We start from the raw sequence: 15,373 nt of genomic DNA on the forward strand, positions 1-15,373 counted from the left end.
CACTATTAGATGCCAAAACCAACACTTCTTGCTACAAGTCCAAACATGCAAACCTCAAATGTGATTGGACAATAAGTCATTAGGAAGGGTTAGTTATGAAAATGATCTCTCCCATACAAGTTAGAGCACTTAGGAGGAAAGTTTGTAGACCATAAAAAGAAGTAACATGATAGAGAAATTATATACTCTCAATTATTAACTAATAATTAATAATGTAATCCAAGGATGGGGTCTTATGGAAGGAGGCTTCCTTAAAAAAAAACTATGGTGGATTGAGGTGTTTTAGAAATATTTAAAGTCAAGTGGTCTCATAAATTTCATAGAGCATTATACCTTAACAGTTTAAGCTCCTAAATTGTAGGAAGCTAGATCTTATTAATTTTATTGCGAATATAAAAAATTGTAAAAACAATAATTTTCCTCTTTAGTTTATTTTTTGTGGGAAAGTGAACACAAAATTTTCACATATGGTAGGAAAATCTCCCAAGTTACTGGGACAATTTCCAACTGCACCCCATTTTCACTAGTTCTAATTATCATGCGACCTCTGGCTCCTTAAAAATAGATCTTAAGCCCCCCTTATGAACCCCTTGCTAAAGTAAACTTAAATATGTGCACCAACAAGTTTTAGGTATTATTTTCCTAGTGTAACACCTCTTGTTGTACTTGTCGTAGGCAATATACTATGACAATTAGTTGCTCTGGAATTATTCAATCAAATTCAACTAATAGAAACATTTCATTTTTTTCATTCTATGATTTTTATAATGTTCAGATTTATATTTGTAAACTTTTTACAGTAAAAAATTATGTCTTTGGATTCTTATTGGTTGGAACCAATTTGTGAGGGACGCTTTTTTTGGAAGCATACCCCATTCCATAATTTTTGCCTAAATTTATGAGCATGTTTAAGTTTTAAAATATTGTGCATTTAAACTCATTTTAAGAGCAAGTAATTTTTTTAATATTCTATTAGGAAGTAATTTTCTTAATCCTACAATTGTATTATTTCTAGCTTGGCATTTAAGAACACATCATGCCTAAAATTATATTATTTCTAGTCTCGTGTTCAGTATTAGAACACATTTAAAAATTGTAATACATGATAATTAATTAATTTTAAAATATGTTTTTAATTTATTCTGTAAATACATTAAATTTTTAAGACATTTCTGAATGGTAATAGATATTGGAAAAACTAGAGATTATGAGATTTTTAGATGTAAGAAATAATTATTCTATAGATTTTTCTTCTTAAAGATTAAAGCTTTTTATGTAAATCAATTTTATTACTTACATTTGAGTGGACAGAATAGCAAAGATAAAAATTATTATATACAACTTAAATTTTATAATATGTACATAATTTGCATCACTTAAATAGCTTGTTTGAGAATAAATAGTTTTTGTAGTGAACATTCAAATGATAATAGTGTCAATCATCAAGCCCTTTAAAAATATTTTATTTTACATTCACACCTTCGCTAGCACAATATGGGCCATTTTGAAATGAAAATACCCAAATGCCTCAAAGATTAAATAACTATTTTAGTTGCGCCTACTCATGGACATTTGCATTAGGTTTTTTATTCTCCTTTATTCAATCTTCAACCAAGGTTTGAACTCCATTGTGGTCGACAAGTTTCATCAAGTTTCTATTTCTGAAGGCATTCATAAAAAAATAGATTAATTATTCTTAGTACTTTAAATTATGTTTATTAATATGAAAATTTAAAATGTTTTGTATTGCCATAGACTTAACCTTATACAACTTATTTTTTACTTTTTTGATTTTAAAAAATTGTTCTCTAACTAATAATATTCAAAAGAAATTAAAAAAGCTATGTTGTATTTATTTTGCAATAGATATTTAAATTTGATTTGATTTATGTAGAAGATTTATATTATTTTATTTTATAATTTTAATTTTTTAATATTATATGTTTATCATTTAATAGTTAAGTCTTTTAGTACAATTATTTAAATACATATTTCAGATTGAATAGCTTTTTAATAAAATATGTCAACCATTTAATATTTAAATCTTTTAGTGTAATTATTTAAATAAAATTTTAAGACTAAATAGAAAAATAAATATTTAGCTTTGATATATATATATATATATATATATATATAATTCAATTTTAAAATCATAATTAAAATTTTTATTGCAAGACATCGTTGAAAATGATATGAGTCAATTTAGTAATTTATTACAATTAAGATTTTGTGTAGGAAGCACTTTAATGTTTTGTCAATGCTTTGGTTTAATTTTTATCTTAAAACAATATTGGTGGAAAACCTAGAATGAATGAAAAATAGATAGTTAGGTCACTATTTGTTGAACTTCACAATGTCCAACAAAAGAACTATATTTTATAAAACAATTCAACAAGCAATATAATTATTTATTAAAAAATTATTTGAATTACATTAAATTTAATTTATCTAAAAATAAAAAATAAATTATAATTGATATTCTGTCAATACAAATACAAATGCAAACTGCAAGGCAAGTACAAGCCACTACATGGCACTTGTTTTAGAATGGAAACACCAATAGGATTGGGAATCTTAGATTTTTCTTAATTTCTTTTTAAAGACTTTGGCAAAGATGTGCAAAACTTATTATTATATTTTATTCTATACTTATGAGTTTGTCGCCCTTCCATAAAAACTCACTCATTAAAAAAAGTCAATTCTAAATCTAATTCTTAATTACTATTATTATTATCATCACAACATGTCATATTAATTATAATCATTTTCTTCATAAAAATAATATTATCATATAATATAAAACAAGAGTCTATAACACAATAGAAACTTAATGAATTTCTTATATAAAATTTTTTAGATAGAAATCAACTCAATTTTAACATTTGCTAATAATTAATCTAATCAAAATTATTTAACTTTAATTCTAAAAAAATATTAATTTCCAATTTTTATTCCAATATAATAGTTAACAATAACTAATTAAATAAGAGTCATTACATTAATAATATTGCCTTGATGCAAATATTCATAATAAGGTGACAAATCTGGAAACCATTATTGAGTTATCCAGATGACATGGTTTGTGCAATTACTAGCATTTGGGAAGGTTGTGAGGAGGTCGCTCCAAACTTGCCAAAGGACCATACCCATTCTTCACCACAAAGACCATATTCAATCCCCATGTTAGATGATCATCAAAATGACAATGCACAAACCAAACACCTGCACAAAATCATACACACTACTTTTAGTATATTCTTCATTCTTTTTAGTTCATACATAATAGTATCTAGAAACAATATCTAAATTCATTGATTGTGGAAATCTAGTAGTATTAATATTCTTCAATATTGAATGTAACATATTCTATCTAAAAACAATTCAACTTAACAAAATCTATATGGAAGCAATACCTAAAATATATGAATGGTAGAAATCTACTAGTATTAATATTCTTCAATTTTCAATTTCAATCATATAATTCTGAGACAAGAATGGAAGCTATAGATATCTACCTGGATTGTCAGCTTTGAATCTGATAGCAGACCAACCACCAACAGGAACTGCCACAGTATTTCTCAGTGGCGGATCAACCAGATTGAATTTGAGAGGATCTTTTCGAGCATTGTAGTTACCAAATCCCTCTCCCACCACATAAAAATCATAGCCATGAATATGCATTGGATGGTCATCAGGCTGGAAGATATTCGTTGCTTGGAACACAACCTGAACTGTAGCATTGTAATTCAACACTTTAACTTTTGTTGCAGTGGTTGGCGCCCAAAGACTTTTGGGTACATTGTCACTTGTATAGTTAAACACAACTGGTGGGTTTGAAGGAAAGTCAGTAGTAAAGACGCCATTAATACCAAAATAATAAGCTTGAAGGATGGCAATATCCGGCATGACAAAAGATACATTGTTCATACTAGCCGTTATTCTGGTATTATTAGGGGCTTGACAGTTGGTGGTATTTCTAGTTCGGCAAGGAAATAAGCCCAGTCCAACGGTTATTAGAAGTTTCTCATCAACGGTCTGCGGAACTTCAATTGGGTGCTGTGGTGAAGCTAGGCTTCGTAATGCTTTGTTAAATTTAGTGACCGTTGCAGTGTCATTGTATGTTGGAAACCGTGGAAGGGATGGGGTGGCAGATGAGTGAGAACCATTGTAGTCAATTATAGCCGTTGTTGTGGTGTTATCAAAGAATCCAACGGATTGAGTGGTGTATACATTAGCAGCAATGTAGTATTTTGATATAGCTTGACTGGCTGTGAGAAGAACGTCTGCAGTCTGGCCAGGGGATATAAGCATTATGTTTGTTGTGTATGGCTTTGTGTAGGAGGCATCTACGGCTACTACTGTGAGATTGTGGGATGCAATCTTGAAAAAGAGGTGATTATTGACCGCAGCATTGACGATGCGTAGGAGATAGGATTTTCCTTGTTGTACGGAGATTTTAGTTGTTCCTGCATTTGAATGATTAGCTAGTTTATCAATTCCATGATAATGGTTAATGGATATAAAGATTAGAGGTTGGTTTGTGGCTTGGAAAATTATGTACCTGATTTAGAGCAAGGATAGAGATCTCCTGGCTGACCATTGATGAGAAAAGCATCGGATATATTTGGTGCTCCTCCTGTTTGAATTGATAGCCTTTCAACCGCTTCGGGATCAATATTCCACCATTCTCCTGTATGATAAGTTATATTTCGAATTATGAGAATATAAAGCTGGATTAACACAAAACTAGATGTGTGTGGTAGAGAAAGCTTTGCTTATAAAACTATATGTTATGTGATATGGAAGCATGAGTTTTAGGTGAAAGTATGTTTGGCTAAGAGTCAAGGATTTGGGATATCTTTATTCTATCAATTTGTTCATTTATACAAATTTAATTTCTCTCAGTTTATCTACAACAATCAATTGCATTAACAAGTCAAGTGCATAATTACTTATGAGTTTTATTTTTACTTTTGGCTCCCATATGATTTTGGCCTTATCAAGTTTAATACCACATTATATGATCTAACGACCAAAAAAATAGTTTAGAAAAGGTTGATTTGTTTCTTGTAAAGAATTCTAGAATTTCAAACAATTTCTATTTGAAGGAACTTTTTCAATTCTTATGTACATTTTTCTAATTAAAGCCATACAAATTTATATCTATGAGATAAATACTTTAATAAAAAATAAATCAATAATGACTTAACTATAATGTAATACTAGATATAATCTTCATTTTAAAGAAATTTTTTGATGATATTAAAAAAAAACTGACTAAGGTCATGAATGTTGGCAAAATCACTTTCTAGGAAAAAATGATGGACTAACGAAGGTATCTCTCAAACCACTAGCTCTCGAACTATTCTTTGTAAATGGAGGAATGCAAGGATGAAAAACAAGAACAAAGAAAAGAACAAGGAGCAAGAGGTACACATAATGTCAGATATGTTGTTAAAAAGGTCAAGATATTAATTTTGATGTCATTAGAAAGAACAAAGTTTCAGCTTAGGCTTTATAGAATTATTGTTCCCTATTTTTTAACTACTTGTTGGCCTATTTTTGGGTAAGGGGGGAGAAGTATTTTATTTTCATTGTTTACACTAAATTAGATTTTTTATTCTTGTAAAAGTTTTCCTCTAACTATAAACTACATTGCACTACATAAAAGTTTGGTTATTTGTTATTATTCTATATAAACTTTAGAATTTGACACTAATATAATTCTAAGAGGAAACTATATGGTATCAAGAAAATGTGTAGGGCATAATGTAGCCACATTAAAATGTAGTTTTTCTAACTTTTCAATGTAAATAAATAATGAAAATGTAAATTATTTATTTGTGTATGACAGGCTGATTTATAATATAGATATAAACAATGAAAATAAAATAGAATAATAAATAAAATTAATTTTTTTTAAATAGTAATTTGATATGTAGGAGATGTTTTCTACATAAATCCAATTGTGATATTTCTAAGCTATAATTTTCAAGTTAAAGTCATTGTCTCATATTCATGAGTAACAATTCATAAGAATTCATCTTTGCATCTAAGGGATGTTCCTAGAGGTGAAGGTGAAGGTGAAGGTGTATGGTGATATTCATGATGTTGGAAGAGGTGAAGAGTGGACCTTCCCAAAAAGTCACTAATTTCACTACTACTCCATCTTAAGGTGATTATGTATGGTGATGCTCATGATGCCGAGAGAGGTGAAGAGTGGACCTTCCCAAAAAGTCACTAATTTCACTACTACTCCATCTCAAGTATGCTTAACCATGAAATTTCCTCCCAAGTTGAACCCTTTTTACTCTTATCTCATTTGCAATACCTTTAACAAATATTGTACTTTATGCACCATTCATTATAAAACTCTTTTAAAATAAAAACAATTTTCTATAACAATATAATACAAATCAATTTTAAATCCTAAAATATCTATAATGATTATAAACAATTGTAAATGTAAGAAGAAGAAAACTGTCAGCATAAAGCTTTTATTCTTGTTTTGATTGTCCATTATTTTGATATTCTTGACGAGTTATCTTTTCATCTCTGCAATAAGCCAAACCCTTTAAAATCTCCTTAATCAAACACATTATAGAATTTTCTGAACCAATATAATTTTTAAAAAAAAATTGTTAATTCTAAAAGTTTACTCCATTTTCAGCAAACTTCTATTCTGATCTAAAACAGGGCATCTGTATATTACAGAGCATAGAAGAGTTTCAACAATTATGATTACCTAGCACGATGGGCACCTCTGAATGTGGGTGGGGAAATGGATAAGGATTTCCTCTCTTTGGGTAGATCACAATTGCTCCGTGAACTGTCGCTCGCAGCCACGACACGTGGGCATGCCACCACAAGGTCCCTTCTTGTTCAACAATCCTGAATTTGTATGTATATTCTCCTCCACCTTGAATTGGGCACTGCGTTATATACCCTGTTCCATCAGCCCACCCTGTGCGAATCTGCCTCACTCCATGCCTGAAAAACAAGCATTTTGATAAAGGAGGCAATTTGAAAATAAGAACAAGTAGATTTTCACTATTTGTTTCGTATGTTCTCTTTAATCTATCATTCGAATGATGAATGATGAGGTGCAATCTGAAATGAAATGTTTACCTTTACGAACGAATTTATAACTAACAAGTTATAAACAATTAAAAAATATAATGAATTAAAAATGTCTATATGTGTATATATAAGCAGCTAGAAGTGTGAAATATGTGAATGTGAAGAATTAAGAGAGAAGAATTACCAGTGGATGGTGGCATTGTATTTGGATCTATTGATTGTTCTTACTATAACTCTGTCGCCATTGTGAACATGCAGAGTTGGACCAGGGAACTGCCCATTCACTGTGATTATGCTATGCGCCTGGCATAGTCTTGTAATAGGCGTCACTTCAATCTTGCCAAATTCAAAGGAAAATTAAAATTTCTCAGTATTATATAAACGCATGAAATTTTCATTGTCTTCTATGGTAACATCTTTAGGAAAATCAAGAGTAATTTTTTCCTATATCATTTAGATCATTCTCTATAATTCAGATTATGAATAAGTAGAAAAAAGGAAAATTAGAATTGTAGAGAGATAACGAGTTTCAGGAGAAAGATTTTCAGAAGCTCCGTGAAAATATGAACCTTAGCATTATCTGTTAAAGAACTCTGCGCTAGAGATCTGTAATGATTTGTCTTAATGAAAATCACATTCATCTTTTTTCAATATGATCCATTCAGTATAATTTTCAACCATTTAAGAAAACACAAAGTTTAACTGTGCTGTTTATGCCAAACTGACTAAATAAAAAATAAAAAATAAAAAATCTATCAACTACTAAGATGATGGATCTATTACTTTCAGTTGATGAATAGACCAGTTCATAGCTCGTTTAAATAATACATTTTAAATTTCTACTTCTTTATATTACACTGGTTTTTGGAGTATTACCCCTTGTTAGCCTGGTATTAGATAACCCACTAACAAATCAAAGTTTACAATGTATTATTTTATTGAAATGAGCAATAGGGTGAGATAAAAGAGAATACGACAGCAAAAACAGGGCAAAACAGAGCAGATCAGCAGGAACAAGACTAAATATAGCAGAGATGCACACTAAAACCTGCAGTTATATTCAACAAATATACTAGCAATTTTGTTTGATATACAACATAAAATTTTAGTTCCCCTTGTCACTATCACTTTGTTTCTCTTGTCATTATACTTTGGGTTTTTAACCGGTTCACCCATAACCGTTTGGGATTTTCCAACTAATACAATATATTTTTGCTTTCGTTTTCTCACCCAAGAAAGTGGTTTTGGATTACCACAAACCCTTCAAAGACTTGACGTAAATATCATCTCAATAATGGGAAAACCATATCCAAGACTTTCTCCTTTATGAAATCTCATTCTTCGTGGATGGTACTAGACAATGATTCTGATTTTCTCAAATCATTTGTACTCTTTGAGATTCACACTTTGATGAATTTTTATTATTGCTCACACTTGAACATTTGTACTCAAACAAAACTTTGATCATGCCTACAATCTTTTGCCAACTTGATCCATAGCTCCATCCAAAGTACATTTTTAAGCACTTATCCATACAAACATTTTTACACCCTCAATTCCAACACTTCTTTTTACTATGACTCTTTAAGCCACAAATATTACATGGATGTAGATCCCAACACTCGTCTTTCATTTGTCCTTTCTAGTTACAATTTGAACATTGCATACATTGTTTACTTTGAGCCACAAACATTTTCACTTTCTATTCCAACATGTCTTTTTACTATGACTCTTTAAGCCACAAATATTACATGGATGTAGATCTCAACACTCGTCTTTCGTGTGTCATTTCTTTCATATGTTCTATATCTTAGTCCTTCATACATTTCTTTCATCTGTTCTATATTTTTGTCCTTCATACTTTGGTCTCGTTGTTGGTAGAATAGGTTCTATGCTTCCTTCATGTTTTCCCAATCCTTTACCTTTGTAACCCATTTTCTTCATGATATTCTAACCAACATTCTTATTATCACAACTAATATTATTTGTGAATACATTATCCTTTTCCTTTTTACATTCTTTATCATCTTTAAAAACACATTTATCAAGTGATGATTCCAAATCTTCCAAATCTTCTGCACTACACTAAAAGATCACATACTGATTTTGTCTCAAGCATACATTCCTCTAAGTAAGTGATTGATTTAATTCATCTTTTAACAAACCATTCTCTTCTTCTAATTTCTTCATTTCTCTCTTTAATTTTTCATTTCTTTTCTTAACATCATCAAACAACTTTATTTTTTGTTCTAGTTTTCCATTTGCATCTATTTAAAAAGTTGCACTTTTCTACACTTATTTCTTTTCCTGCAAAAAATTCTTTTTACAAATTAAACCTATATTTTCTTTCTTCACCTTTATTAATTCTTGTTCTAAATTCTCTATTAATTAAATTTGCATTTGCCTTCAACACTCTTTTACCTTGTTTTCCCATTGTAATAGGAAACTTTTACTCTACTTGAGTAAGATCTTGCAAATTCAGAATTAAACTTGCCTTTTCTTTAACCTTGATTAACTGTCTACCTTCTCCTTGAGGCAATCTAGAAGCTTTTGCATTTTAACACAAAAGTTATTTTGGACTCCTTCAGCTGATCAGATGCTTAACTATAGTCCATGGTGACAGCAAAATCTAAATCTGTTTTCTTAGCAGAGTTGGCTTGATCTTCTCTAATGGAGACGCTTCTTCATACTCAAAGCAGCAACAATTCTTTTTTGTAGACCTTGCAATGATTTTTAACCATGACTTAATCTTTTACAGCTTCACTTTGTAGACAAAAATGCTAGATTCTCTTAGGCAAATGTCTACACAGCCAGTGAGAATCTCTTTATACTCTTCTTCATACCATAATAAAAACACAGAAGAACAGAAAGAAGAACAACTTTAAATCTATTGAGAAATCAGAGTTTCTCACACACAAAATAACACATCATAGATTCCAGAATCATAACCTAGCTCTGATAACATGAAAATATAGTAAAACACAACACAGAAGAAGAAACCAGAGGAAGTAAACCAAAAGAAAAACCCATAAAATGGGCTCTACTAATAAATGCCCAGCCTGTAATGCTAAATAAATATTATTCTAACATATTTAAACCAAACCAGCTAAATAGATAAATTAAAATTGATAAAGCAAAAGAATAAGATGGGTAATCTCCTTAGACTGCTTATGAAAATAATTCTGATTGATGAATAGACTAATTCACTGTCTGTTTTAATAAATAACACTATCTCGACACTATATTAAACAATCAACCAATCAAAGTTTAGAATATGTAATATAAGCCAAACAAATTAAAATCGATTAACTCATGTGTACACAATAAGATACGAGAAACTTACAACAAATGTGCTGCGACGAACGTGTGCTCTTGCTGAAACAATGAAAGTAAGGAGCACCAAAGAAAAATAAGCTGAGCATAACGACATTCTGAAAGTGAATATCGTTTACTTTTCGTTCGTACTAAGAATGAAGGAACAAAGTTCTTACTTATAAGTTGAACAGCTTAAACATCACACAGTAGTAAGACTCTTATTCTTGGATTAAAAGCCAGAGATAAAAACTCATATTCTTTTCAGACCACCAACGGCTGAGTGCACCGAATACTTGCTTAACGCAAATCTGTATCGACATTTATAAGCGAAGGATGAGATATGATGGTTGAAATCGATGTGTTGGTAATTTAATGGTTTATCTTTTGCTAGTTACGAGTGCGGTATACGCAAAGTCTTCCCACAAAACTTTCCCAATCGCAAGCCTGAATAATTTCAACATATCAGTCCTTTGCGCACTGGTCGAAAAATGCTTTTATTTCTGCATTTTTTTAATAAAAAAAGGCAACGAATTTAATAGATGGTGAATTGTGCAAGCAATCATGGCGCTACGTGAGGCTATTCCACATAGCAAATAATGCATCTTTTTTAATTCGGAGTCTAAAACTACCTATCTCCGACGTAAAAGGCTCAGATTTACTCCAGCTAACTTGGAGTGCACGTACGCCGTCCGTAGTAAAGAGCCAATACGTATCTCAGCCAACCATAGGTAATTATGATTTTGCCTTTTTTCCGATGCCTTTTGTAATCTATTGTTTTATTTTATTTTAGTCTCACTCTGTTCATTTAAGAGATATTCCGTTTTATTAAATTTTAAATATTATTTTTTAATTTCTTTTCAATAATTATATGTGTTGGTAAAGAATATCGTATTATGATTAAAGAATGCTTTACATTATTTTATTGTGACTGTGTTTGATTCGGAGTGCTTTATTGATCTTAATGTTTGATATTAATAGCTAAACTCATAAAAGATTAGATCTGTAATTTTTTTTAAAGCGTGTTATTTTTACTACAGAGTGGGCCAATATATATATATAAAGTGGAACTTAAGAACCTTCTATACTTCACTATATAAAAAAAGAGTGTTACCTTTACATCATCCATATATCTTTCATGTATTTTCTTCAATGTGGAATGTTGTAAATTTATATTTTGCTTTTATTTAATCAAGTGTATTATTTGGCTTTAATTTCTAATTTATTATTTATATTTATTATTATTTTATTTTTGTTTAAATAATATGTTTTATGATATTTTTTAGACAAGTTAAGTGATTTTGTGTTTTATATTATTGTTTTATTTTACTCTCTCTAATCATTTAAGAGATATTGCGGTTTATTAAATTTTAAATATATTTTTTTTTTTTTCAATAATTATATGTGTTGGTAAAGAATATCGTATTATGATTTTATGTTTGGTATAGAATGCTTTGAACTATTTTATTGTGACTATGTTTGATTCGAAGTGCTTTATTTTATTTTATTATATTATTTAATTTTTGTTTAAATAATATGTTTGATTCGAAGTGCTTTATTTTATTTTATTTTTGTTTAAATAATATGTTTTATGATTTTTTTTAGACAAGTGAAGTCATTTTGTGTTTTATATTATTGTTTTATTTTACTCTCTCTAATCATTTAAGAGATATTACGTTTTATTAAATTTTTTTTTTTTTTTTTTCAATAATTATATGTCTTGGTAAAGAATATCACATTATGATTTTATGTTTGGTATAGAATGCTTTAAATTATTTTATTGTGACTATGTTTGATTCGAAGTACTTTATTTTTGATCTTAATGTTTGATATTAACATCTAAACTTATAAAAGATTAGATCTATAAATTTTTTTAAAGTTTGTTATTTTTACTACAAAGTGGGCCTATATATATAAAAGTGGAACTTAAGAACCTCTTATACCCCACTATATAAAAAAGAGTGTTACCTTTACATCATTCATATATCTTTCATGTATTTTCTTCCAATGTGGAATGTTATAAATTTATATTTTGCTTTTATTTAATCAAGTATATTATTTGGCTTTAACTTCTAATTTATGATTTACATTTATTATTATTATTATTTTAAAAATAATATGTTTTATGACTTTTTAGACAAGTTAAGTGATTTTGTGTTTTTATTATTGTTCATACTAGTAAATAATGTTTTAATCTAACTTTGTGTTTGATAATAAATCTTTATTTCAAATTTTAATGTTTGATTTTAACATTTAGCTACTTACACTTGTTTAATAACTTTATAATTTCACATTCTATTATATTAATAAGAAACAATGTTAAAATTTCTATGGCTTACATCTACCTTAATTACATTTATCTTGCAATTTTTTTTTTGTTAAAATGATGTTCACATACATTTACTCTTATGTCTTTTATACAATTTCTAGAAACTTTAATATCATTTGGATTAATTTGCGTTTAAATGCATTACTTCCCAAGTTTCATTCTTAGTACATATGATTGTTATAGGAAAGACAACTTTAACAAGGGATATTTATGCTATCACAATCTTTTATATTGATGAGAAACATAATTTTCATTAAAAAAATCTTAGTTTTACTATTATATTTTATGTATTTAGATGCCGGAGAATTCAGAGTCCACATATAATTTTGCATCACTCCAAAAACAATTATTTTGACTTTCTATTAAAGTTGAGTGATTAAAAATAAATGTAAGGATTTGTAGGCCTGTGTACCGAAGAAAGTGTCCAAAAAGACATAGGAGGTTACATTGTTTAATATTTGTTGCCTTTGTGTAAAGGAAATTGTATTTTTCAATAAGAGGCACATTTATCTATCATTTATGCAAAATGCATATCTAAAGCAAGCACAGATCAACAATCAAAGTCAAATCAACCTTAGACTAAGTTGTAAATGCAAAGTACATCTAGGAAGATTGATTGGTTTGAATTATAAGTTGAATGCAGAACACTCGATGAGTGGTGGCAAGTTGCCTCACACTAAACTAGGATGGGATGTCGAAATGGAATTGACCAAGGTATTTTTTAGTGGCTAATATTCGTCAATTGGCTAATTTTAGAATTTTTTGGCTAGTAATTTGGGCTAATAATTTAAGATTTTATATAACCTAAATCACCATAGTTTTATAAAATTTAGTTCTAGAATATTTAAAATCACTCAAAAATTTATTTTATTGAAAAATTTAAACTCAAATATTCACCACAATGTTTGTTACATGATTAGATTTGAGTCACCTAAATATAATATATTAATGAAGAAATTAAATTGAAATGACCAATAATTATCATAATTATTAGTTACTTGAGGGTCATATCACCAATACTTAGTCTTCACCTATGTTTTAAAGTATATGTAACGATCCTCATAATATTCCATGGTGATTGATTAACTTCCTATTATTATTGAGATTCATCAATATTTTATACAAAAAAGTTATGATTAAAAAATAATCGCCAACATTAATCATATTTAGAATAAAAAATTGAGAGATTCGCCAATAGAAATAATTTTTTTTTTCAAAATAATGAAAGATTCACCAATATTTTATATCTTTTTTTGGAGGCAGCTTTCTTGAAGTTTACCCTAGAATTGACACTTCTCTAATCAACTCCTAAATGTTGACAACTTGATTAACAAGTGTTAAGTACAAATAGATGACTAAGTTGGCTTCATAAGCCCGATTGTAAATAATTTATATAAATACACTAACACCCCACCTTAAGCACCAATTAGAAGGAAAATGTAATTTTCACATCTATAGATTGAGGGAAACATTTTTCTATCATTTATAATCCTAAAATCATAAAAAATATTGATCTTGACGGGGGAATGGGGAAGGGGAAGAATCATGCACACATATTTATTGAATAGTTACATAAATAGGAAAAAAAACATTTTTTCACCCACTTGGAAAAAATAAAAAGACATCACTTTAGATGGTCTCTTGGGGAAGTTGAAAAGTCATCTAATGGCTATGTGTTATTGGGTAAGTGCATAACAATGAAGGACCAAAAAGATGCTACTTTTCCCTTTAATTTAAGCCATAACATGATTGTACTATATTGTGTGTGTGTGTGTGTGTGTGTGTGTGTGTGTGTGTGTGTGTGTGTGTGTGTGTGTGTGTGTGTGTGTGTGTGTGCGCGCGCGCGCGCAAAAGGGTGCATTCCCTATGGATTGGGTTTTCTGAGCCTTAGGTTTGAGGAAATGAAAGCATAATGTGTACATGCTATAGTGCATATGTGCTATAGTGTGTGTGCAATGTGCATATGTGCTACATAAATTTCCTAAATAAATGCATTTACATGTAAAATGTCCTAAATACATATATTTACATGCAAAATACCCTTCTAAATCATAAAGTAAAATTAAGCAGGCCCTGAAAGACCAATTTTTATAATATTTAAATATGAGTTGCATACTGTTCCCTTCTTATAATTAAGTTAAATTTTAGGTATATATTTTCATGATGTGGGTATGTGCAGGATCATGGTCAACCAAACTATGCTCTTAAGTGGCAATAAAAAAATTAGAAAATTAGGGTTATGTTAACTTGATGTGCAATTTTCTACTTGTTATTAACTTTATATCAAAAAGTTGAGAGAAAATAATCTCTAGAAAATTGAATGTAGTTTCTAAACTACTAGAACTTATCTCAACAAAATAAAAATTGATTGGTCAAAATTTTGAATTTTAATGCATTATTACAAAAATTTCAAAACAAAAATAAGAAGTAGATGCATGTTTGACCACCTTAATCAAAATCAAATGATAATAGTTTTTAATAATATTCTATATATAAGTAGTAGACTCATGCCTAGATGTGACACATATTTTTGGGTATTTTTATTCTAAATAAATAATTAATAATTAACTTTTGACTTTAGTATTTTTGTAATAAAAAAACTCTCGTGTCTTACCACTTTAACTAATTCAAAACTTTGCAAAATTCAATTTT

At 29.0% G+C, this 15,373-nt stretch overlaps 1 protein-coding gene across 1 annotated transcript; it reads right to left on the reverse strand.

Moving 5' to 3' along the window:
- Positions 1-2,898: 2,898 nt before the first annotated feature.
- On the reverse strand, positions 2,899-10,843 carry LOC149537020 (laccase-3-like). Its single transcript, XM_089806877.1, has 6 exons — positions 10,424-10,843; positions 7,265-7,416; positions 6,746-6,990; positions 4,562-4,690; positions 3,516-4,466; positions 2,899-3,222 (listed from the first exon to the last, which is right to left on the reverse strand). The coding sequence occupies exons 1-6, from the start codon at positions 10,508-10,510 to the stop codon at positions 3,092-3,094; spliced, it is 1,695 nt and encodes a 564-aa protein (XP_089663003.1). The 5' UTR covers positions 10,511-10,843; the 3' UTR covers positions 2,899-3,091.
- Between the last annotated feature and the right edge of the window lie 4,530 nt (positions 10,844-15,373).

The sequence above is a fragment of the Cupressus sempervirens genome, chromosome 10 (genome assembly GCF_028749045.1).
Source record: "Cupressus sempervirens isolate cs-2001-9-10 chromosome 10, ASM2874904v1, whole genome shotgun sequence".
Taxonomy (NCBI): Eukaryota; Viridiplantae; Streptophyta; class Pinopsida; order Cupressales; family Cupressaceae; genus Cupressus; species Cupressus sempervirens.

Coding starts and splice junctions, on each gene's coding strand:
- LOC149537020 (XM_089806877.1), bottom strand. CDS start 10,510: ATGTCGTTATGCTCAGCTTATTTTTCTTTGGTGCTCCTTACTTTCATT. Junction 4,467..4,561: donor CTATCCTTGCTCTAAATCAG/GTACATAATTTT, acceptor ATTCAAATGCAG/GAACAACTAAAATCTCCGTA. Junction 3,223..3,515: donor ATTCAAAGCTGACAATCCAG/GTAGATATCTAT, acceptor GATTTTGTGCAG/GTGTTTGGTTTGTGCATTGT.